The sequence below is a fragment of the Antedon bifida genome, chromosome 9 (genome assembly GCF_963402885.1).
Source record: "Antedon bifida chromosome 9, ecAntBifi1.1, whole genome shotgun sequence".
Lineage (NCBI taxonomy): Eukaryota > Metazoa > Echinodermata > Crinoidea > Comatulida > Antedonidae > Antedon > Antedon bifida.
In genome coordinates, this window is record NC_136234.1 from 13,094,725 (window position 1) to 13,122,518 (window position 27,794).

A 27,794-nucleotide genomic window follows, 5' to 3' on the forward strand; every position below is an offset into this window, starting at 1 on the left:
TAAAAAAATTTTTTTTCAGGGGACAATACATCTTTTAACAATGTTCTGAGATTGTGTTATAAGATCAAATTAATTTAAAAATTCCATTATAAGTTTAATTGTTCACTCATTGTCCATAGAAAATCATTATTTGGTAATTATGACTTCCCTTGTACTATATAAAATTATTGCGTTTTTGGTTTATGTTTCTCTATGTTTGTTTTCTTTTATGGTATCGAAATAAGTCAAATATAATGTACATTTTGAATTCGCTGCTTTTGTTGCTTCGATTGTAATTTTTATTTATTTCCCATATATATATATATATCTTTGGCTTATTTTGGAATAAATTGAATTGTAAAAAATCTTAATGAATATTAGCAATACAACATTGCTCTTGATAAATACTGTGATTTCTTAGAGCTGTGCCGTCGAAGTACGTTTATTACAATTTACTGCTATAGATCTCTCCATAATCTCGAATTAACGACCATTAGAAACCTTGTTGAACAATACATATCTTAAATCGTCAACACGATCTCATTTAAATCAAATTTATAACTTATGATTGATATAGAATAAAGAAGACCGATTAAGTATTCTCCTTCTAAAAAGGTTAAGACAGAAAACATTAATATGTTGCCGATCGTGTTTTGAATAAGCGAATCATAGAAAGTAACGATGAATTTTAAATGTGTGTTGCTAAATAATTCTAGGTCAATTAAACAAGCTTTTTTCGAAGAAATTAACAAATGTTTTAAAAATTGGTTTTGAATTTCGTTTAAAAAACTTTATTAAAGGTATTAAAATAAGACGATTTACCTTTTCCTTTTAATTGTATATTGTCCTTGTCAAAAATAAAGCATTAAATTATTCTTTTAATGAGAATCGCTAGGTCTTGGCTCTTCTTTATTTTTCCTTTATCTGCAAACCTTTCATATCTACTCTCTCTCTGCAAAAAAAAATACACTACTATACTTCTTTTTCCTTATTTTCTTACTGCTGTTGATGTTTCTTATTCATTTCCTCTTATTCTTGTCTTTTCCTCTCATCCTTTTCGCCTCCATATAACTTATTGTCTTTCCTCCCATTTCCCTTTTTAGTCGCGTGGACGCGACTCTATAGTTCACTATGTCGGTCGGTCGGTCTGTCTGTCAGTCCGGTATCACTATGCGTTTTAGCACGCGACTTATGGCTGTTGGCCTTGTTCTTCTTTTGTTTCCTATTTCTACGCTTTTTGTCATTTTTTCCACATTCCATCTTCTTGTTATTCTCCAGTACTTAGACCTAATATTATTTTCTCCATTGTCTTTATTCTCTTTGACAATTATGGCAAGTCAGCCATTGTTCTTTATTCTTTATCTTAATTAACTTAATCAAATAGTTGTTATATGGTCCAGACCATTTTAAAAATCATATTTCTGTTCTTTTTCTCTTTTGTAATATTTTAACTTATTAAATGCATAGACAATGTTTACAAAAAATCATTAATTTTTTTTTAAACCATCATCACAATCATTGGAAGGCCCTTGATCTCTTCTGACCCAATTAGTGATGTCTAACTTTTATTATTAAGTCAATCATTTCAAATGCCAACCCTCTCCTTTCCCGAATGTGCCAACGCCTTCTTGGAACAGCGTTTAATCGATCCCTCTGAACAGTTACTATAGCCTATAAAAAGTCTGGTAACTTTTTCGTTATGATAAATGATAGTTTTACCATTCCACTTATAAAAGTCACTCGAATTGCGTTTACTTTCACGCAAACGCGTCAACCCCAGTACTTTTTAATATCGTTTGCGTTTCATATCAATGCAAATGAGTCACTCTTGTACTACTGGCACTAGTCGTAGGCTCTGCTTGATGCAGTAGGTGCAGACAACAGACATCTATCAATTTTCAACACTGATCGTTCGATTGACTGTGTGAATCATTATCACTAGGCCTACTGATAATTTCCGTTGATACCAATCACGAAGAAGATTGACACATGTCAACATTATTGATGATTTGTGTGACCCGGATTATAAAAAGAGACATTATGATTGCATACTTCGATCTGTCAACAATATGTCGTGGTCTATGATGGAGTGAGATTAAATTTTAGTTTTAGAGTTCTGTTAGACCTGATGACATTTTTAGAATGTACGATAGAAAGAAAGAATTAAATGAATGAAATTAAATATTATACAAATAATAAATGTTTATGGGATTAATATTGAGGCAAATATTTTACAACATTCTCAGCATTCAACGAATACAAAATATTAACTATTTGGTTTTTTTTAACAGAACAGTTCTTATATTTTATTAAATTAATCTGGAACTTCCACCTTGAATCAATTTCAAAGGTTAGGTGACAGGCTAGGCCAATCAAAAGAGCACCGTTATGATATTTACCGCGGAGTAGAACAGGCCATACACTACCGATTGGTTTTCGAACGCAAAGCCTCGCATTGCACAGCATTCCAAAAAAACCCCCAAACCATTAACGAGCAATAAAACTAAATACTTTACGATGACGTCATGTTGTCGAACGAGGAGTCGCTTATCTTGAACGATAATCCAATATTTCGATAACTCCTTTATTAAATACATTACTTAATGTGATTCATATCTTTCTTAAACTGATTTTCTGTAGACCTAAACAGCAATTAATTTAATAATAGCGATCATCCGTGTATAAGAGTCCACATCAACAATTGCTCTTATGTCGCGTGCGGGGGTGAAGTGTTTGCAGATCGAAAGATCACTAGGCCTAGGTAAACTAACCAATACAGGCGAGATATAGCTAAGAGGCCTAGGTAAACTAACCAATGTACTATACAGTCGAGATATAGCTAAGAGGCCTAGGTAAACTAACCAATGTACAGGCGAGATATAGCTAAGAGGCCGAGGTAAACTAACCAATGTACAGGCGAGATATAGCTAAGAGTAGGTAAACTAACCAATGTACAGGCGAGATATAGCCAAGAGGCCTGGTAAACTAACCAATGTAAAGGCGAGATATAGCTAAGAGGCCTGGTAAACTATAGCCAAAATACGTAAAAAAAAATGATGAAGTTAATACTGTAGTATAAAATATATAAAATAATAACAATCATTTAAAATAATACAACAGAGTTAAAAGAATACTCTGAATTTGCAATGATTTAACCGTGTTGATTGTAAAGCCTGATTAGAAATTAAAAGGAATACAAGAATTAAGGAACCGTTTTGTTCTACATCGAGCAAACCTCAAACGTCTTCCATCTTAACCCTGGAGTGGATGAGCCTTGTCTTCCATTGCTAATAACTTTATCAAAAACATCATCAAACAAAATGGTCTGATTCATCATGAAAACATTTTGTTTTTTTAAACTGTATTAAAAGTTTGTTTTTAAGTTATAATTCAATTACTAAAACTTTCATTTGTTCTTATTTATCTATAGTATTTACAGAATTTCCAATAAATGAAAGGCGTTGTCATGTATAGACGCATCCACATTTATAGAATTCACGGAATACTCGCTATCTCGAGGTATACACGATGGATATGAAAATACCCGGCTTTCGTTCGAAATCCGCCAGAGATTTGGGGCTTTAGGATCGGGTAATCCGGGGTAGCTAGTGTTGATGGACGTGTTAAGTGCGGTATTCCGGTGACTTTGACCAGTGTAAGGCTACCCAGACCACAAGAAGTGTTCAACCCAACTTTTAAACCGTACTGATTTTGTGGTGTAGGCATACGTAGGCCTATACATATACATACTTTGGAAATATGTCAATTAATAACTCAAAGCTCGTCGAGAAAACCTTTGTCACCAATTTGAAAAATAAACTGTTCCGGCATTGGTTACCTAAGTAGATAAGACAAGTGTAATAATAGAAAACTGCGTAATGCTAAAGCACGTACAAAATGTTTGCACACCGTCCTATAACATATACGATTAGGCTAAGTTGAATAACCAACTTAAATAATGCTATAAGTAATTAAATAATGTTTTTTTTTGGTGAAATTTTAATAGCTGATTGTACTCAATAGGGTGTCTGTATAAAGAAAATCACGACTTTGCCCATTGTTAACAATAGTAATATTATTTACTCGGCATATTAATCACAATCCCTCCGGGAGCAATTACTAGGCACATAGGCCTGAACAGATTTAGGCCTAGCTTCTCTTGCTCAAATAAGAAGAATTGATGAGTCCCTATAACGCTATATCTTTGAGCCACAAGCTTAATTGAATGAATATACCTTCAATAATTGAATAATAAACATCAATTTACTACACATTAAAAAAATGGACGATGAATAACATATAATCTTTAATTAACCAAATACAGGAATTCAACTGGGATCACATTTACATTAAATAAAACTTACGACAAACTACCTATATTACGGTGATGATAGGGGTTTTAGCTATTGTAATAGGTGATTATGCTATTGTAAAAGAATTAGAACGAGTGATGGGCGCGATCTTGAAGATTAACCAATCAACTCGTTCTAGAATTTCTTTATTTTGTAGTCCTTTAATTTGATACCAAGATCACGTAAAAAGCAAATCGGATCCTTTGAACCTTAAGTTACTGTTGAGAATAAGATTAACTGCAGCCGCCGAAAGTCAATAGTAGAATCAAACAGGTGTCGGATTGTAAAAGACAAATATGGTTAAACCTCGAAATCTTTTGAGAAGTTGAAGATGGTAATTGAAGTGAAGCTTTTGTAACAATCAAAAGAAAAACACAATCATTTCTTAACAAACTCAATTCTTGAGAGCAGAAGAAAACCATGTGTTAACAAACAGCCAATCATAAGCCCAGAAGAATAAAAACAATCATGTGTTGACAAATAGCCAATCAATAACGTTCAACTGACGATTAAGCAGAACAATCAAAATAATAAGACATTGCACATTTCTACAGTTTTCAATTAAGAAATTTATTGTTCAAAAGTGACACTTTGTGTTGGTAATTTACGATGTCAATAAAATACCGTTTTAGGCCTGCACCCATTTCTAATTTTTCCATAGGCCTACAACAACGCAGACCTTTGGTTAACTCCAATATTTACTTCTCAAACTACAAATTTACATTTCTATATACAGATAGCTTAATGCCAACACGTATACCTGGACTTCGGTTTCAATATGTACAATAATGTATTACTGTAATCTTTATTTTCAGAATAATTTCTTGTCATTATTTCATAAGAAATAGGCTATATTTGAAATATATGTCTTTAAATTATAGTTTAAATCCAAAATAAAGTAAACAATTCTCCTTAAAATCATAATTTTAAAGTACTGTAGGGCCTATAGGAACTCATTAATTAAACAATTATTGATTGATAAAATATTTAACGTTTAAAATTGTGAAAATAAGTAGTTTTGGCCAAATAAAAATAAAACAGCAATAAGGCTTTGTAATAGAAACCACAGCCTGAATATGTTATTTGTAAAATGTATATGTCTATTTTATTTTTGATTAATTCATATATTTAGTAGGCCTATATGTCTATATAATTTCTTAATATAGTTTTATACACCATTGCCTACCAGAATAAGTCTATAGTATCTGACGGTTGAATATTTAAAACAACCACAATTATTCAGATGAATAATCAATTGAAAGCGATTCAGCAAGGTGTGAGAATATATAGATCTACAATAAATAAGTTGTTCTTTATCTTGTATTAGGATTACGTAAGAAGTTTGTTTTTCGACTTATTTTAATTGTTATGATATAACATTGTGCAATAAAGCTCTTATTAAGTTTGACCAATCAAAAGCGACGTACCATCCAATAGTCAAATTACTTTTATTAGTAGGAACCAGGCATAAGTGTTTGTTAAGTTTAAGTATTAAATGTATTCATTATAATTATAGGAATAATGGATCATACACTAAAATACGAATAATAATAACACTACTTGAATAATAGTGCTTATCAATTTTGTCACTAAAATAGCAACAGCAGTCAATACTAGACAACCTGAATTTGTTATTACCCGGTAATCCTTTTACATTCAAGTCATTTGATAATGATATCTGCTGTTTGAATTCAGAATCGTTATATTGCAATGCTTGAAATTAGTATAGTATGAGTTATAAGTAACTTTATCAATATAATACAGATTGTTATTAATATTCTTTATTCATAACATAACAAGTGGCATCATGCATTTAAAAAAATGCACCAAAAAAGTTGCCAATTATTAAGTTCTCCGTATCATATAATCTTATTAAACGTTTCATTGCAAAACATTATCAATTCGATTTTCCAATTAACGAATTAATTATAATAACCATTTTAAAATAGAATTGTGAGTAATGAACACCATAATTACGTCATCATCATTTTAGTAATACGTAGAATAAATCGGCCAAGGTTACTGACATTTTGTTACAAATAAAGACATGAAAACGTATAGAGAAATATTTATATGGGTCCCGTGTTGAGAAAATGTTTTTCAGTTTATAGTCAGTTTCTGTATGAAAATCAAAATTGATGTTTACCAAAATTCCTTTGTAGATTTACAAAGACGAATAAAGATTCTTTCTGTGTTTGAATACTTGTAATTCTACTTTTCCCTGATAGGAATCTCTCACCCGATTCTCAGTGCTGTATCTCCACATACTATCTATTTCCGAGGTATCATAGGAATATTTGGCAATACAGCATTACATGTGCTGCCTGTATCATGTAAGGTTAGGTTACTATTAGATACATGTGAGACACATGTGATGTTGTATTACCAATTATTCCTATGATACTTCGGAAATAGAAACAGTACCGAGAATCGGCTGTAATTTCTGCTGTATTTAATTTAATGAAAATGTTCAATTTCATAATATCATTTCACATTTATATAGGATACAATAAATAACATGCCATAAAAACCATTTTTTGTTACTAAAGTTTTAAAAAACAAACTGAATATGAAGTACAGATAATGAAATGTTTGTTTAATATTGCTGTTTTTGATTTACTACTATACTACGGTACTGATTTGCACTGTCACTCTATAAATTCGAAAAACATTGATATTTCAAAAACATAATTTGAATGACGTAATCAAAATCGTAAATGATTAAAACTCCCATCATAGACTTCAAGTTCTGTTATTTTTGTTACTTTTTTCGTTCGATTTCTTAAAATTTCGAAATGCTTAATTCAAATGTTCATATCATTGAATTAAGTTTTTTTCAGGCAGAGTGACATCCCATTATTCGAATCGAAAATACAGGTATATTATTTTCATTACCAAAAATGGTATGCAATCATTGTTCAGGTTATAGCATCTCAATTGTACTGCTGTTTTTGTTTTTATTATTAAATATTATTATTATATTCTTCTTTTTGATCACAATATTAATGGTTCATGAATGATAACAGTTTGAGGTGCCAGTGTCTATGCTTATAATATTTCACCATGGCCAGTGCTGTGCGTTGGCAGACGCAAATGAACACGCACTATTAAACGAACCATTGAACGAGTTCGGATTACTGAAGTTTGTCGTATTAAAGTTGCTGGCGAAAGACGTGTAAGGTGTGGAATAAGCCGGGTAGTGCTGGATATGAGACAGTGGAGGTGGCGGTGCTGATACCGCAGAATGCATGTCCTGGGCCTTTAGTTGGCAACTACTCATACCACCTAGGCCGGCACTTGTACATGGTTTACCATCCCGAACCAGAACAGGTACGGCGACTCGGCGTGGTGAGGGTAACGGGTTCATATCTAGCCCTTTCTCTTGTCGTGATCGTTTCAACTTGTAACGATGATTCTGAAACCAGATCTTCACTTGGGTTGGGGTTAATCGAATGATACTGGCTAAGTGCTCTCGTTCCGGTGCCGATAAATATCGTTGCTGACGGAATCGCCTTTCGAGTTCGTAAGTCTGAGCTTTTGAGAAAAGTACTCGTCGTTTCCTTTTCTTTTGTGATTCACCGGTTTGGTTCGAATCCGCTGTGGTATCATTTTGAGACGGTGACGAGCAGTTATCGCTACAATCCGACTCGGCGTCTGATGTTTCGATTTGTGTTGTAGAATTTGTTTGTGCAATTGCTAGAATAAAACAAACGAATATAATTTAGGCATAATAATAATCCTCACTGAAAAAAGAATTTTTATTTTAAACTGTAAGGACCTCTATTAAGTGGGTAAATTGTCCCCTTAGTAATAAGAGGTCCCGCAGTATTCAAACATATTTTCACGGGAAAGTGTCCCCTAAATAGAGGTGTTTCAAAAGAGGGGTTATATGGTAGTCAATGAACTGTTGCTGTGACTTTCAATATTAATTTGAAATAGTAAATACAGTTCATAAAAAGGATTTGAAAAAAAAGCGTTTAAGGTTGACCTTCACAAAAAAATATTAAAAATGAAACATAGGCCTAGTTTATAAAACAATATTAAGCCGATATTCGACATTACACTCCTCGTTTCGAAACCAACAGTAGGCCCTAAAGTTCATTTAACTCCTGTGGGCCTAACGTTCTACATAACATTATGGGGTTACTAACCCCATGTACCTCATATAACCTTTAAATCAGAATTAGCAATACGTCAGTATTTGGTACTAATATTGGAACTACAGTATATAAAATGATACAAATAAGCCGTTTACAAAGTTTTGATATAATTGAACTGGTCGACTTTTTCTGTAAAACTTATATACGTCACATGCCTTATAACATTTTATTAGAATTACAGTACAGTGGAATTGTGTATGAAAATGTCATTTTAGTCGTAACACATATATCATATATTGCCTCTCGTTCTTTTCACGAGAAAGTGTCCATGTAAAAGTGTGTATCCTAAACAGAGCTACATTCATACTTGGGGATGTCTCCAGAATAGAAGTTAGTTGTACTCTTAACACATATATCATACATTGCCTCTCGTTCTTTTCACGAGAAAGTGTCCATGTAAAAGTGTGTATCCTAAATAGAGCTACATTCATACTCAGTGGGGAAGTCTCCAGAATATAAGTTAGTTGTACTCTTAACATATATATCATACATTGCCTCTCGTTCTTTTCACCAGAAAGTGTCCATGTAAAAGTGTGTATCCTGAATAGAGCTACATTCAAACTTGGAGACGGTGCCGTGTTGTTAAATAATTGAAAATCATATAAAGAATTTAACGGCGCCGTCTTCCGTTCCGTGAAGTGTGAACATAGCTTTAGGGTGTCCCAAAGAAGGGGATTCTACTAAAATTTATTTCAATCATTTATGTACATTTTATATAGGCCTAAGAACCATGTTACTTTATTTGAAAACAATAGACAAGTATTCTGAAATGAAAGCGTCAAATACGCGATATTTTCGATCGATTTTCTTCAAGTTGTATATACACCTTGTCCACTCAAACATGAAGTTGTAATTAAAACGTATTGAACACGCTACGTTATCAAATTAGGATGTACTCAAAATTAGAAAAACGTTTACTGTCAGTGATTCGTATTCTAATTAGCTAGAGTATTTTCCAATATTTTTTACTAATTCGATTTTGAATAAATAAACGTAGAAGAATACTTCATTAGGTATCATAATACTGGTTATTAGTACTCTCGTTTTCTTATTGTTGTTATTCGAATCTGGGATTAGTCACAGATTACATAGTATTACGTTTTTCGAAGGCGTGTGCTTGTAGTAGTATAACCAATTTGTTCTTTTGTTGAGAGCAGTGGTGGTTCCCAGGAGGTGGGGGGAGCCATCCGGGGAGAGCTGTTTGATTTGCGACGACCTAAGACCCAAGGTATGAATAAGAGCATTAAAAGTGTCTATTTTGTATCTTTTCTTTGTTTTATCTGTTGTATCATAATTATCCATTTTGTATATTATTATATTAAATTTCAGAATATAGTAGAACCTTTCCATTGGGACACTTTCATGAGTAACGAACGAACTTTTGGCACCCCTATTAAAGGTACACTTTGTTTGGGCCAGAGGTTCTACTGTGAACTAAATAAAATGTACCAGATTCAACATTGAATTCTTGTTTAGAAATTACATTATTATGGGATACCTTAGGGGCCCAACAACACTTAATACGTGTACCTCCTGACAAAAAAAAAGATGTGACCATTATATAGACACGATGATGTCATATCACTACCATATTTGGGCACATCACTACCATATTTGGGCACATCACTACCATATTTTGGCACATCACATTTGATAGTGTAGAGCTTAAACATACTCGTCGCCTCGTCTCGTTAGTTTGAGTTTCTTTCTATCCCTTCCAGTATATTATACTAGTACGGTATGTTATATCATTGGTGTTTTAAATCGTGTTTTTTATTCAAAGTTTATACTAGGTTACTGACTTTTACTAAACGATAAAGTAAAGCCCGGTGGCTTATTTATTGAAAGTTTTGTCGGTCTATGTTTTTCTTATTAGCAAATTCAACGTGATTTTGATGTTTTATAGTTTACAAATCTGATTTAAATTTGTCCAAGAAGGGGTATGCAGAACTGAGACACGTTATGCAATTCCCTATGGCAACAAATGACATTGTATACTACCCTACTTTACCTCAAACAAGAACGAAAATAAAAGTTTCTAAAAGCAAATACAACCAAAACATTAATTCATGTAGTGTCAATTAACTAAAAGGGAAATCAATTTTTGCTTATTTGTTTCAAGTGGTGGGAAATGAATTTGATCAGATGCATACGTATTTGACATAAATGCAACGTTTTATGATTGCTACGAAATTATAAGATTAATACTTCATTTTAAATGATGTTTGATATTCGTCAGTATAAGGAAACACATAATGTGCTTGATTCTTAACTTTGAGATATACCCAAAGTATTGACCGAGAATCACAGTCGATCAATCTTAATTACCGTATGATAGCGGGTTCACAAGAACGTTGAATGCGGCCGGCTCTGGAACTATCCACAAACACTTGAAAGCAAAAGGACAAGGGGAAATATAGATTTACCTGTCGCTAACATGAATCCAAATGCCCGTCATTCAATAAAACAACTAACATATAAAACTTCATTTATGTCCGAAGATGTCAAGGAGCACTATATTTTCTTAAGTTACCGTCGCATCCTAAACCCTTCTCATTGTTTTTTTCAAGATTGTTTTAATTTTCTACACTTTCGATAGGATTATATAACGTCAGCATTATGTATCAAAGAAACAGTACTCAAATGCGAGTTTGATTCGAGTTGACTTCGTTCTTTGTCTTGGAGACAATTTTCAAGTGGTTAGTTTCCCCATGAGCTGGATTTCGTGATTTCTAGGCTATCCGCCTTATAACTTCATGACATGAGTTAGAGGGCGTCCGTGTTTGCTGGTGACTGGTGACATATCAGATGTCTTATTAACTAACATGACATTTAACAGGAATCTTAGGCCGTAGTAAACCTAATATTAAACCTTACAATTCCAAGTAAGTTAGTATGAATAGCATATTAGATGACTTTACTTTCTGAGTTTATTTTTATCTGAATCTATAAAAGCTCTTTTCAAAAGCTCGTACAAATACCCAATTATTATATTGTTAATTTTGTGTGTAATTGTTTCTCTTCTTGTTTTTTTGTATGATTTGTATATGGATGTACTGTCCGAAATGAATAAACGAATCAATTAAAGATAGGTTTTCTTAGTGTCTATTCACACAGTTAATTTGATTTGATTGAATATGTTTCGTGAATTTTACACCCCATAATTTACTGTAGTGTAAAAAGTAGTACTGAAATATTTCCCTTCGTTCGTTTTCATAGAATGTCCCTTTAATGTGTGTCCTGAATAGTTTGTGTAGGTATTTATTATGAACTCAGTTAAATTATATGGAAGGCCATCTTCGTAATAAAAGTAAACACAAATATAATAATACCATTAAAAGATAAGGTTTAGAAAGATAAGTTTCTATTCTAAATTTTGTTTTAATATTTAGCTAACTATCTTCACTGTTTGTCGAAAGATCAAAGGTCAGAGAGATAAGCTACAAAAACGAATTTCATTCGACAGGGTCTAAACGTTAATGTTTTCTTTCTATTGAGACAACGACTATATATGTGTATGGATATGATATATAGGCCTACGTTTTATAAATTAGATCGTCATTTATATCAAGATGTTTAAAAACAAAACGATATTTTATTTAGCCTAGAAATAATAAAAATAATATAACGAACCGGTTGAAAAATGTAACATCGTTAACATTCAATTTGAAATAGATAGGCCTATAGGCCTAGAAAGTAAGGACACTTTTACCAGTATTAAATGAAATTAAATTCAGTAAACTCCTATAATGTGGACACTTCAGGACCCATCAGACGTGTTAAAACACATTGTTTCTCCTCATTCGTTTTACGGGGAAAGGGACCTCTTATTATAGGACGTCGTGAACGAGAAGCAATCATTATGTTAACACACTATACGGTCAACCCCTACTTAGAGAACAGTACTCCTTTTCAGAGGGACACCTATATTAAAGGGAAACTGTGTTGGGTCACAAATGCTCTTCTCTAATCAGGACTTTTTATTGTAGTAGGTAGGCTAAATCTTATCGTTATGTCTTCTTTTGAGAATATTGTAAACAAAGAAACTAAGAAATTTGGCCTATACATTATTAAAATAAAGTAGGCCTATTGAGTAGTCTGTGATTTTGTGGTTATTGTGTCGTAATAGGCCTACAGACAAACATTGATATAACCAAATGCACTTGATATTACACTGTTGTTAAGCAGGTACTAAAATAAACTAAAGTTTACGTTGAGTGTCTGAATTGGTGCTTAAATCAACCACTCGTGCGCCCTTAGTGTTTGACTTGTTGAAAACATAAGAGGCTGCGGCTTGACTTGGTATTAAGTTAGTTGAGTAACACGATAACTGGTCAAGTAGATGTATTAACAGTGCTTTTGGGTGTGATGAGTATAATTTAGGCTATAAGCACTACAATAGAGGGGCTTGTTTACATTTGGACCATTATTCAATACTCGATATCCGTGTATAATTATATTAAGCAATACAGGGTACTTGAGAGGCGTTTAGGCGTACTGTATCGTGATAATTTGGCGCGTTTCGTGTCCACAGTCCACCACTTAATAGTGCACTGCTTCGTAGGCCTAGCAGGCCTCTACCTTAGTTTATTTATCGTATTTAAAAGCCTATTAAGTACAGTTTGATAACTTCATGCAATGATCAATAGTTATATTGTACCTAATACTATCGTCTTTATTTATTTGTTAATACACACAATTGTTACGTATATAAGTTTATTAAAATGTAGCCTATTTGCATTATTAAATAATTTATAAAATAATGGTATGGTTCATAACACTAACACCGTAAGGCATCAATGTGAAGAAAATTAAAAAAACCCTCTTTAATTAAAACAAAACTTTTGATATACAAACATACCAATCTTTAATTCCGCAAAAACTACCCGGTACTAAAAAATATATAAATTAAAAAGACACTAAAACTAATAAACAATACTCTAAAAATAATAGTTATATCAAATTATTATTTATAATTAATTAATTTATATAATTCAGATTATTATAATTTGTAGGAAATATTATCAGTTTAAAATTAACAGCATAGGCCTAAAACTAGAAAAAATATATCGCCTACATTTAAAAATAAAATAATGTTGAAATTATTGAACGTGATATAAATCAATCAATTAGACTTATATATAGCGCCTGTATCCATACTAATATTTTCGAGGCGCATATAACACACAATGCTTGTTACTTTTCAAACTTTATTCTTACTGTACCTCACTCAAACAGTCCCGAAATCACTAACGTTATGTTTACTCAGCTGCCGCCTCGTGTTGTTAATCTCTGATTAATCTACACTTTTTAAAATTATTAATTTGTAAACATTAATATAGATTTATTAACTACTATATTGTAACTGTGGACAATCAGAATACTTCTTAAAAGTTGGAACATGGACGTATAGGCCTACTAAATAGGCCTATATTACTATGCAAAAACCTAAATGATTGTGTAATAAACATTGTACCAGGGAAGAATAAAATCACACACTCTTCCCTACTGTAGCCACCATAGTTATAGGCTTATACATTGATTTTTTACAATACACAGACATTTTATAATTTAATGTTTCGTAGGCCTAAAGGAGGAGTTAAGTCATACTGTAGGTTAAAAGCTTAAATTGTTATTTTGCAATACAAATGTGTATACAATTAGATTATTTTCTGTAGGGCTATTCGCAGACGTACGCATATCTGTATAGCAGTTCACTTTATTTTAGTTTATGGAAAAACTATTTATTAAGATAGATGCATAGTCAACCTATTCTAGTACTCTAGTATTAGTTTTGAGATTTCCTTATAGGAACACAGTAGAACCTCTCGTGTGGAACATCCCTATTCAGCAGGGGACACCCATATCCAGCATTGGACACCCCTATTAAAGGGACACATCCCTATTAAAGGGACACATTCCCCTATTCAGGGTAATCCTGAATGTCTATCCTGAAGTGTAATATCATAAAACTAAATAGGTTCAGTCAACTACAACTGTTGAGAATTATTATATTATGCCTCAATTAAACAATAGACATTGAAGTTGTTTGTATGAATACACCATTTTGCATATCATCCTCTTACTAAAAACTAGCCTAATGACCTTTTGTTGATGGTCCTTTCTCATCTGCATTCCCATCTAATTTTAATGTTTTTAATTGTAATATTATAAATATTTCTTTAAGTTTAATTTATAAAAGAATAATTTATTACAAAATTAACAGGAATTAACTGCTTGCAATGTCATGTGATACATTTCATTGTATCATCAACAAATTAATGAAATAAATGAATATGTTTAAGACAATGGCTATTAAAATTGTTTGATATAATGATCTAAATAAAGGTGTGTAAATTCGTGAATAGACCTACCTGCATATTGAATAGGTTCCGATCCTTGTGTTTGTAGCCACCTTGTATACGGATTATCCGAGTTATCATAATAGTTATTCATTCCCCTATTCTGGCCGGCAACGATTGCCTCTCGTTGCTCTTGCCTGCCCGCCGGTGTAAGTTCGTTAGGCTGTGATTCAATCGGAAGGCTAAGCGGTTGGTTGTGATCCTTGCTAACATCAGGTGAGATCTGAAGCTCTAGGATATCTTTCACTGAAAAATTTGTTTTTCCGTTCATATTTATGTCCGTCGGATCCATTAGGAATTTATCAGGTTTTCTTTTAATCTGGAAATGAGCAGAAACATAAAAAGATTTTATTTCACAAGGTTCATTAATACGAAATCTGATCACAGTAATCCGAAATAAACGATGTTGAAATTGCAGCAAGTTTTACGGTTAGGTCAGCTGGAAGACATTTTAGAAATAAATTATTAGTGAATATGATTTCTTTAACTTGTTGAATTCATGGTGTTTTAGAAAGAAACGACGAATATGGACAACAGTATCAGGGCCGCCGCCAACAGTCAAATTCATATTTGACAAAGATTATGTGAGGGCGCGATGGGCGGTGCTTAGGTGACCGTCTGCAAATATTGCGCGTGAAATCAATTTGTCAATACAAAATGCATCCGCCAACCCGTGGGAGTAAATTGTTCCGTTTGAATAAAGGATAAGCAGAGTATTATATCTCATAATAAAAGATAATTATTGTAAATTCATACTGATCTGTTGAGCTTTAAAGAAAAATCATTTAATTGAGAATGTTTCTCGATATTGATGATCATAATATACAGATTAAACCAAAAAGAAAATATATAAACCATGGTATTAAAAAACATAATATTCCTTTCTCTCACCATCCCATACAGCCTAACTAAACCCTATCGCAGCCCATCCTCCATTTTTGTTTAACATTCCAGACTTGAAACTCATTACTAAAAGTAAGGTAGGCCAACAACCAAACTTTTCCACAAAATTCTCTGATTCAAAACAGCGTTGCAGAACCTTAGAACTTAGCATTTTACCAAATTTATAAATCATGTGCAACTGGGCTTAGTAGGCCTAGGCCTACATACAGAGATCACTGAAAGTGTCTTTTCTGTTGGATGTTTACGGGAAAATATAAATAAATCGTAATCATTAGGGTGTTTTGGCGCAACATTTCAAGTTGCAAATGGGCTGTGGGTGTGGTACCGTAGTTGAGCACACTGATTAAACATTCCTATTCTTTCACCTAATAGAATTTCTATAGAGAAACCTTTAAAAGAAATATTGACTCGTAAAACGTAATTTTGAAATCATGTTCTGTACGTTTTATAATACATCCTGACACTAAATAAGCATACTTACCGGTACGACAACCATGTTTGACGCTGATGGGTACACAGACAAAAATGGAAGGTGAGGTGCCTGGAGTTCGCTAATAATGTGGTGTTGGTTTCAATTGAGATTAAGAAATGATTGCATCCAAAGTATAATTGATTCTGTAATCAGGCCTACGGCCCATTAGCTTGATCGTTGAACACGGAGGAATTACGTTTTCAAGTACCTATAGAAACGACTTTCGAAAGGGCACCAATTCTTATAATAAAAGGAGCATTGATCCGAGCGGGCTTAGGTATTATAGGTATCCATACCACTAATCCGCTCAATTTAGCTTAAAATGATCACCAACACCCTTCTAAGCCTATCAATTTAACTTTACATTAAAATTGACAATTTCACAAGCTTAGGCTTTTAGATGATATTGTGAAGAGTTAATTTACTGAACTTTGTGTCGCTAAATAACCCATGACAAGCAACACGTGTGCCAATTAAGTTAACATAACTCTAAGTTTAGAAACCTAATTACCAAATTCAAAGAAATAATTAAAAGATGTAATTAAAACTACACAATTGTAGGCTGCCAGCATTGTTATACTTTTCATTGTTTTATGATGAACTCTTTAAATCGAAAATTGCACTTGAATTATCTACCTAATGTTGATAGCTTGAATGATTTACACATTTTCCAACTTTTTTGAGGAGTTATTTAGTTTTGTGTTTTTATATTACTAGTGCAGTTATGCAATGTAAATCTTATTTAATGGATTAGTGTTTGAGACTTGTATTGCAGAATGTACATTCGTGTTTAGGGGTGTTATTGTCATGTGTACGTACCGAATAACAATTTTGAATAATAAAGAAAAGAAGAAAGGGAAACAATACCTATATTCTATTTTATTGAATTATGTTTTTCTTAACTGGCATAAATTTTGCCATTGATTTATTAATAAGCAATATTGTGATTAAATGTTCTTCTTCCCTAGACATTTATTTAATATCATAATATTATCTTTCTGAACACAATTTTGTATAATATTACTAAGAAATAAATGCACTTATTTATTTGAATTCCTGATTGCCTCATACTGTAGAATGCTGTTTAAAATATGCGTGGGCAATTTTGAGGTTAAAATCGACCAAATAAAGAGAAAATATATTTATCGTTCCTTTTTATACATATATTGAACATTTGAAAAATTGGTGCGAATTGACCGCGCCACTAAAGCGGGGGTGTTGGACAGTTATTTTTTGATAATTTGATAATTAATCTCTAACCTTATAAATACGCCGGGCACTTACGCCCACTAAAATATTACTATCAAATTAAGATTTGTTACGGCTCAAATATTCGTTTCGTTTTTATACCATGATATCTGCATTTATCGTTTAGAAATTTAAAATACTATTTATAAATTAACATTAATCAATTCAATTCATTTTAATTCAGATTGCGATCGTGTATCGGCACATGTTCAAAAAGCTTAATTCCGTAGGCCTATTTAATTAACAATTATCTAAGTATATTTTTTGTCGTGTGCAAACGCGACTCTATAGCTCACTATGTCGGTCGGTTGGTCGGTCGTTAACACTAACTCGAATTTGCGCACGCGAGTACTGCAGCCATGTATATAGCCTTGTTTAAGTTAATGACACGAAAACGTTTTGTAAGTTCATAACCTGTAATAATACTTCTTTTTACTTGTAAAAAAATGTAAAATTATTAAATTTTAATAAAGTACCTGTTACCAGCATGAGTGTAAACAAATTAGGTTGATTCAAAAACTCAAATATTGCAGACGGATTAGAATAAGTAGAACATAGGAAGTTGTTTGTAGGATAGGAGACGATCACTTCCTGTATTTTAACATGATCCAACTGACCGGCAGAAATAAGTCGTTTCGATCGGTTAGTCTAGGCCAGGTTATCACTTGTGGACACTTTACCTTGGCATTAGGTATGAGCTTCCGTTTGATTGCCAGAAACAATACAACACAAGTAAAAATAACCCCTATCAAAATATTAGCGCCCGTCGACAAAAATAAATGATTTGTGAGGTAATGCTTTTTATCTCTCACTGGACGAGGCTTAGTGCGTGGATTGACTGTGTTGAAAGAGATGTTTAACCTTTTATTACCCGAGAATATACATAAAAGTGATCGCTTGGAAATGGTTAAGTAAAAATAATTTTATAAATGTAATATTTTTAGAAATGTCACATTTTTGTATTTATGTGTGTATTAGCTAATTACTGACTCACTCACTCTCACCTTCGAAAAATGAAAACAAATTGTTTGCTTAAGCATGTAATTTTCGGGTTTTCTACTTAGGCCTATGCAGATTTGAAAATGCCAACATTTAAAAAGCGTGAAAATAATACATTGATTTATAGATAGTATTGTTCCGTGAAAAACAGCTTCAATCAATAAAATGTGATTTTTAACATTATTTTATAACACCGTCAAAACTGTCTTCTATCAATATACTTTAATCGCAGTTGGTCTTAAGCTCTGTTACTATCAAACTTTGTGATAAAAAAATATGATGTGCCCATTTATGGACACGATGACGTCATATCACTACCACTTTTTTGTCAAACTAGTTTGATAGTGTAGACAGAGCTTTAGATTTACGTGAGTTACCACCAAGCATCTTCGTTTAAGTCCTAACATTGACAGATGCATTTTGATGACCCAAAATTTTAGATTTTGAACCATATGAAATTAATCACAGGCCAATTCGTCAATCAATTATCAATCAAATATAGATCAATGAATTACTAAATAAATCCACCATTTCATTTTATAAGGCCGATATTTCCGACATTGAGTATTGAATGATGGTAGAAAAATATAGCACAGTCAATCATTGGAAACAATTTCCGACATTTTGATTCTTTGTCAATGACAAGGAAAGATTGATAGAAATAAAATCGAAAGTAGCAATTGGTAACGACTGTTTTTAAAACTTGTTTATAGATAAATAGAATATACATTTTGTTCATAACAAAAGAAATGAGAAATGTTTTCATCATAGATAGGATAAATACTGTACTGTCTTCGATGAAAATAATATTTTCACAAGTCCAAAAATAAAGAACACTCCGACTCAGAAATCAACCGATGCAATGGTAAAAAGGAACGGTAAAATTCATAGAATACAACGATGTATCGGTAGACCTATTTAATTTTTATTTGGTATATTAAAATTAATTTTAAAAGAAACTCATGATGATCCAGCATAATAAACAATGCATGGAATTCCATTGTTATATATTCGTTAGAACCGATAAGATCGTTATTAATTACATAATTAGTTTTATGATCTAATTTCAAACATCTCCCAAATGATTCCTTTATGAATTGTGTATATTTGTGTTGTTATAAAGCAACGGCAGATGTATAGTGAACTTTGTATCGGTTGATCTGATAAGTTCTCTTTCTGACTGATAGCTAAGCTATTTTAAAGCAAAATGTTGAGGTGAAGGTTAGGCTACTATTTGCCTGGCCTACCAAATCATTTTAATACAAACTGTATGTTTGTTTATCTGTGTTTTCCTGCACTAATTTACGATATTACTCGATTGACACGGAGCCCCTATTCACACACCATCCCCGCTAGTTCTACAAAAACCATTTCAAGTTTAAAAAAATATTGAAGAAAATATTTTTTGAATTATCATTATGATGCACTGAAGTATTTAACTAAATGTTTCTAAATGTAAATGATTTTAAGGAAAGAAAATAGTTGCTTACTAAAATGTAGTTTTCGAATTAGTCATTACACAAACATTTGGTGAAGTAGAGGGCGCTATACAGAGTCGCGATCGTAAATTTTGATGAAAAAAAAAGTTTCTTCCACGCACAACCCGCAGCGCGCAATCGCTTTTTATAACCGACTTGCAATGCAATTATTTTGAATACACAAAGTGTGTACATTACGGCATATTGAAAATGGTGATGAAAATCTTGGTTTTGTGTTACATTGTGTTGAATACAAATAAATGATTCGTGGACCAGGTTAGACGCTAAATTGCTTTGTAGGTGGCCGTTAAAGAGCAATTACAAGCTTGAAAACAGAAATCAAGTTAAGCTAAATTCAAATCGTAACAAATTTCAAACCAAAAATACCTAATAATACATTAGTAACGTCACCGTGATTTCAAATCGTTACTTATGTCAATAAAATGTCAATAACTTTCACAAACTAATGATTTCATTGAATACACCAGCCTCGTCTTCAAACACATTTTGGCCATTATCACTAGTAATTATGTGCCATATAATATATATGGAATCGCTATTATATGGCACGATTGTTTTCTCAGTGGATTGCATTAAAACATTAAAATTTGAAATTGGCGTCATGCACTATGAACAGTATTTTGCAATGGTAATAAAGTCATTTAATATACAAATAAATGATACTAAATAGGTAGTTCGGTAGAGTAATACCACAAGTTATAAATAGAATATACGAACAGCTGATAAAGCTAGTTATTTTGAAGAAATGGGAACAAGAAACACTATATTTTTGTTCATGGTAAAAAAGACCCGTGGAGAGTCTGGCTAAACTTTTGATTGCAAATTTAAGGTTTGCTCTAGTTCTCTAGATTTCTAGTTTAGACTTCTGCAAAGTTTTCTGCGGTTTGTCGAAGTTTAGAAATAACTCCTTAGTCGGGCATGTACTCCTCCTACAGAATCACATGACTGCATAGTGTAATTTGATTGGCCTAACTTCTGCAAACTAATTTTCTGCGGTTTGGAAAGTGCTTGTTGCTGTAGTTTGCAAACTACTAAAGTTTGCTCTACTAATTGGTTTAATATGCATATTTTAACAAACTCCCTGTTTGACAAGATAAGTTTACTATTGTTGTAGACCAGTTGGCAAACAAATTATAGAACACTAGTTTGGAAAAGTTAGGCCATAAACTAGTTGTTTGTGAAGGCGTGCAATCAAATCATAGTCTTTGCAGTCATGTGCTTCTGCGGATGGATAAAATTACAGCCTCCAGACCAAGGAGTTACTTCTATAATCCTTGTAGAGACAGTTAACTTCGCCAAAAAGTGGCAGACTCGCAATCAAAATGTTTGTTAGTCTGCTAGTGTAGTTAATCATTATTATTGCAAATTCAATTTTCATAGAGGGCGCTATGTATGTAAATTTTTTTCAATCATTAAGTTTGAATTATTTGAAAATAATTAATTTATACAAATAGAAATAAAAAACCAAAAATAGAAACTAATATTAAGATATATGGTAGAATTATTTTCATATAAATAATTCAAAAAAATTACTAAAATATTAATGTTTATAATAATATGTATTATTATAATAATGTTTATTCTAATTAAGTAAATATTACGATGATGTTTAATAAATCCGTAACAATATTGTCAATATAATGTTATAAAGTTGTTTATGTTCAGTGGCAAATGTTATAGCGCCCCCATTATCGCCTGTTACCGGCGGAAGAATAATTGCTTTAGTGACAACTTTATTATTGCGGCGAAATGATAAGAATCATAACATAATAGGCTAAAATTATACATTTAAACAAGACATTACAACATTTACTTTACTAAATACAAACGGCCCTCTAGATTAAAAGAGTACTAAAATCAGAAACACATTGAAGACCAAACTTAATTAAATTAAATAAAATGTTTGTACAGTTATATGTAATTTCTACATTCAAATTTTAGTTTTTTACATTGATTTTCAACAAAAATGTCAATTAAGTAAAATTAATAGTAATGCGTAGAATATAATGTTTAATAAATAATAAATCTGTAAATTTATGTTAATCGAGAATTCGAAAAAATAAAATCAAACAACAGTATGTTTTATCATGCTTATCATGTCTCATACTAAATCAACGAATATAATTTCAATTTCTTTAAAATCATTATTTCAAAAAGTACTGTACATTGAATTATTAACTATTTATATTAATGATTCAAAAACACTTTTAACGCATTCTTTCCATTTTAAAGAACCCAAATATTTTAATTCACTTGTGCCTCATCAGAAACTCCAGAAATAAACCAAAGAAATTTGTAATTATTGATAGTACATTTTAAATTTGTGCTTTCTTTTTTGTAATTTTAATCGCTTTTATTCAGTTTTTATTATTGTATACATTTACTTGTTTTACATTTTTTTGTAATTATTTTCGACTTGTTGAGTGCCAATACAATTATGCCAAACAAGAAGATTGTTACAGTTCTGTGTAATTTTTTCTTTCACTATTCGTTATTTTGTAGAAAGAATGAAATAGATCTTAAAAAGAGATAATTATTTAATAATGTTTTATAATTTCCAATACTTTAGTTGACAGAGATGTTAAGCACAACACAAGATAAATAAAAGGAAAGGAGACAAAAATTAATAAGAGATAATGATTAAATAATTGATAATTGTTTAGTTTTCATTGCTTTAGTTCACAAGAACAGGTTAAGCACAAGATCTGTGTAACTTTTCCTTTAAAGTACTCGTAGAAAGATGGAAAAGAAGAAAACAATAACTAAATAATTAATTCATTGATAACGAACGAAATTGATGAAATATCGAGAAATAAATCGAAGATATTAGTTTTTTTATCATTTTGTAATAAAAAGGTTATTGTTTGATGTAATATTTACTGAAGACAAAAATGTTAGTTTGAAAATAAAATTATTATTGTAGGTATTAATAGAATAGATTTACTTTGTTTTAATATTAAAAATAACATTATGCTGTCTAAATTATGAATATTAAAATTAAAGATTCTTAATCAAAATCACTTTGAAAAACAAGGGCAGTGCAATAAATAAGAAAATGATAATGATTTATATGATATTATTCATTTATCTCAATAATAAAAAAAAATTAAGAAAAATTATATTTAGCAAAAGTTATAAATAATTATTTAGATCCTTAAATCACAATTAATATGGCCTACTGTGTAAAAATAACACTGCAATTATTGGTATTGTATAGGTAATTTTAGAGGTAGATAAGTTTTTATCAGTAATAAGAATAAAGAAAACCATTATACTATCCGAAATAAAAAAAAAATTATTAAGATTATTTAATCACAATCTCTTCTACTAAAATATTTATAAGACATAGATAAGTTTAAGTTTAATGTGTATTAGTAATACAAAAAATAATAAAAATTATTTATTAGTCTAAATTAAAAATAATAAATGCTATAATTATAAACATTCTTAAATCACAATCACCTCTACTTAATTTTACAATGAATATAAGTGCGTATCACTTATAGTAAATTGTCACTTAAAACGAAGTAGAAAACTCTTATAACGATGCTAAGAAGTGACTCTTATAAATTATCTTACCGTAGAAAAGGTAAATGAGATGAATAGAAGCTTGTCACTGTCTAATAGCTAACAACAAACTCGACTCGTCAAGAAAACGTCTTCAAATGCTAAGTTCATGTGCTCATCTTCAAGTTTATATATCCCATCATGCAATGTTTGTTTTATGCGCGAATAAACGTAAATATGGTTGCGCGCGAAATCTGTCCACTCAGCAGCGACGACGTTGTCCTAATACAAAGATAACCATATGTCAGAAATTAATAGGCCTAACATAACAATAACTGAATGATGGTACGTACGGCTACCTTAATTTCTTCCGCCGTTTTGAGTAGTATACAATGGCTCTCGTATTATATTAATGTTCACTGTCATATCTAACAATTGTTTTGAAACGAATAACGGAAGCCAGTTACCCTAATAAAATATCAAATATTGTCACCGAAATAATAGAGAAAAAAACCCACAATAATGTTCAATTATTTTGACGTTCATTAAAAGAAGTTTGAATTAGGCCTAAAATTGCTTTAACTTATTACGGTATAGACAATTTGTTAAAAACTTTTTTACAAGAACAAATAACCATTCTAGTTAAACATTTTAGTTATATTTATTTATTTCCAATAGCCCAGCCCATAACAGGATTTATACAATAGAAAACACAATATAATACTGTATAAATAGAAAAATTCATCTAGAATTTAGGTAGCAGAACCTAAAATAAAAAAGGTTCCTATTATATATGGAAATGAAGAATTCATGCATTTATAATAGACAAATGAAGATCTTCCTTCTATCTGCATGTTTCCCATACCAAGTTAGTTCTATTAAATCTCTATGAAATTAAAACATGACGTGTAATCATTATCAATAACTTAATAATGATGATTGATCTGTTGATTAATCAATGTAATCCGTAAGCTTATTTCAAAGTTCTGCTCAGCTAATTAAAGTGTTCCGTATTATTCGTTTATGAAAGTCCGTATAATTTCGTTGACATAAGATTTCATTTGACATTTTGATAACGTGCTCGCTATCAACGATCTATGTTGACTCAACGCCGAAGTCCATCTGTTGTTGAAGAAACGGAAAAGTTTGTCAGGAAGTATAACATTAACGGACAAATAGCAATTAACGGACAAATAGAATTGTTGACTACATAATGCTATACATTTTATAAACACACGATCATAGGCCTAAGGTTGGAAAAAAAATATTTATGTCGCTATGTGTATGAATCGCTGTGCGCATGTCTGGTACGGTAACTCAACCACTAGAGGCGAACAGACGGTGCGCGCCTCATTTACGCGCCTCTCAATATTTTAGACATATGTCAAACAATACAAACACAACGTTGAGAAGTTTACTTAAATATTAAGCAGTAAGGAGATACTGCTTTGTTGCACGCGTTTTTCATATGATAGCTGAGCACTTGAATAACCTGGAATCTAGGTAAATCCGGGACATTTCTCATGTTTACACGTGAGCGTCACATCCTTTTTAAAATTTCAATAATTTAGGCCTACGATTTTATCTTCGTTTACACTGAAATATATCGTCTGTAAAACCCAGAATCGTTACTACGTATTCGTTCCCTACGCTATTAGTTACTCAATTTCCTGAATGTTATATAAGACAATTTATATTATTATTTGTTATTGTTATTAGTATATAGGAGCTGAAAGTAATATCTTAATTATGATTGAAATACAATAGTATACCCTTTGATCATTTTAATGACAGGATATTAGTACTTTGTGAAACAAAAATCACAATGTGTCTACTTCCGATCCACATAAACCCAGACTGATAGCAATTATTATGTAATCAAATTTTTTTTATAGAATATTTGGCTCATCTGGAATGGGATATTCGAATATTTATTTCAAAATCTATAAACCTGTTGACTAACTTACCGATTTATCTTGTTTTTTCTTTTGAGGGTATCAACCATCTTTAATTTGATTTTATTTATAAAGATCTCTATTATTTAAAAATAATTTTATTTAGGTCCTACCTAATTATATAATATATAATATTTAAATTGTATATTAGTTAGTTATTGTCAACTGTTGCTGTTTGTACCATCGTCTTGTCAAATTATAATTGTTTAATAATCCCTAAATTATCAGCTGGATGGACTACCCTAGTTAAATTAGTATCTTCAAAATTTAAATTAATAAATCAATATCCATTACTTAACACATACAATATATCATACATATTATATTTTACTTCATAAATGAATAATTATAATATTGGCAGTTGTTGTTGTGGAAAATATTTAATCAAATTGCTGTTTTGCGTGTGTTATGTATACACTACCTTTCATATAAAATATTTTTTCTTTACAGAATTATATTTTTTTTTCTTTCAACAAACAAAAACTTTTTATACATGAATATTTTAAGACAGACCTATATATTATTGTATTTATTAAAATGTAATTTTCTGCTTCTTTTTAAAAATTAGCATTTATTTTCTCCTCAAGTAATTTAATCCGAGACAAAATTCCCTTCTAATTCTTTATTATTCTCTTTCTCATATAATATTTTAATGAAGGAAAATGATAATGGAAATTATTACATTTTTGTATTTTTAATTACATTATTAACAATAATTGAATCTCAAAATAGTTATAGTTTCACTCTTTATTCTTCCAATATCTATGTAAAATAATTCAAAGTTTTACAGAATCGATTATTATATCTCTTTGTTATTGCAGAATCGATTATTTTTAATATCTCTTTGTTTTTGCAGAATAATAATGCCGATACAAATGGCAAGTCTGAGATGACAAGACGATCTTAAACATACGTTTATTCAGCTCTATTAATTATCCAGTCCTGTTCGCAGAATCAACAGAGCCTCTCAAAGGTAAATGCATTTTGTTAATGTTCAACCCAGGTTTATTGTCGTTTGGTCGACTGTGAACTTTACAGCCTACTTGAAGTCAATCTCCGGCCTAGAACCATTGATTTACTGTCATTAGTGAAACACTTGATGAATGAATAAAGTTACAAGTCATTCAAAATTGAAGGCTGAAGATGATGTAGCCATTTCGAGTGCAAACTGCTTAGTATAAGTGAAGGAGGCTTTTTAAAATATAAATGGGACGCACACAATGATGTTAAATATGCGAAAGCATTCACAGATTATCATTTACTTTTTTGTAAATATACAGGGATGAGAGCCTAGTCTAGGCCTGGAAGTTTAAGGCCTAGTAGCGAAAGGGCTTTTTTTTTAATAAATGGGACGCACATAGTAATGACATGCGAAAGCATTCTAAGATTATCATTTACTTTTGGTAAATATACTGGGGATGACGAACAGGGTCTTCCTATCCTATTCCCTGATAAAGCCTAGCGTAGGCCTAAGGTTAAGGCCTAGGCCTACTAGTGAATGAGAACAAAATTGGACGCACGATGATGCCAAATATGATAAAGTACCGTATTTAAATATTGTTATTATTGAAATTGAATAATAGAGAAGGTTTTACTGTTTTCTGATAAAGCCACCCTATGCCTTGAAGTTTAAGGCCTGTGAAGGAAAATATAAACAATATATTGGACACACGCAATATGCTGAACAAGATAAAGCATCCAAATAATTATTATTATTTAATAGGTCTTACTGTTCCTTGATAAAGCCTATAGCCTAGGCCTATACATTTTTTTAAGGAGGCTTTATAGAGAATAAGAAAAGAATAAGGACTTCAATATTAATCGATAAAGCTTAGTCTAGACCTGAAATTTAGAACAAAAAAAACACAAAAGACTGGTCCAACTAAAACTGTGATTTGAAAAGGTGTTTAGGATTTTCTGGAAATGTTCATACACTAAAATGGAAGTTAGGTAATTCCATGTGGAGATAGGTACAGTACAGAGAATTGAGTGAGTAAATTACAAAATAAGTCCTATTTTCTAAAACTTCAGATAGGCGTATTCTTTTAATACCTGTAGTTGATATGTTACATACAATGTTTTAGCAACGTTGTAATAAAGAAAATGCCAACCAATATTGCCATTGTTCTAGTGAAGAAACAATGACAATATCTTAGTGGTCGTCGGCATTCATCTTGCTTGTATTCTAAGGGACAATTCAGCTAAGAAACGCAAACAAATCAAGTGTTTCATTAAATATTTTATGAGCGAGTTTATAATTAATTTTCCAATGAATCAGCGATATGTAAACAGATTTATTAACTTTGTATTAATTGTAATCAAATCTTGGCGACAAACAAAATCTGAAAATATTTGTTG

General features: G+C 31.4%; 1 protein-coding gene across 1 annotated transcript; it reads right to left on the reverse strand.

The window, feature by feature from the left end:
* Nucleotides 1–7,359: 7,359 nt before the first annotated feature.
* Nucleotides 7,360–15,213, reverse strand: LOC144851779 (homeobox protein Nkx-2.2a-like). Its single transcript, XM_078709386.1, has 2 exons — nucleotides 14,866–15,213; nucleotides 7,360–8,027 (listed from the first exon to the last, which is right to left on the reverse strand). The coding sequence occupies exons 1-2, from the start codon at nucleotides 15,143–15,145 to the stop codon at nucleotides 7,390–7,392; spliced, it is 918 nt and encodes a 305-aa protein (XP_078565512.1). The 5' UTR covers nucleotides 15,146–15,213; the 3' UTR covers nucleotides 7,360–7,389.
* Between the last annotated feature and the right edge of the window lie 12,581 nt (nucleotides 15,214–27,794).

Excerpts from the sequence above, each read along its gene's own strand:
- LOC144851779 (XM_078709386.1), bottom strand. The coding sequence starts at position 15,145 with ATGGATCCGACGGACATAAATATGAACGGAAAAACAAATTTTTCAGTG. Across the intron at positions 8,028-14,865 it reads GGAACCTATTCAATATGCAG|CAATTGCACAAACAAATTCT; the intron begins GTAGGTCTATTC and ends GTTTTATTCTAG.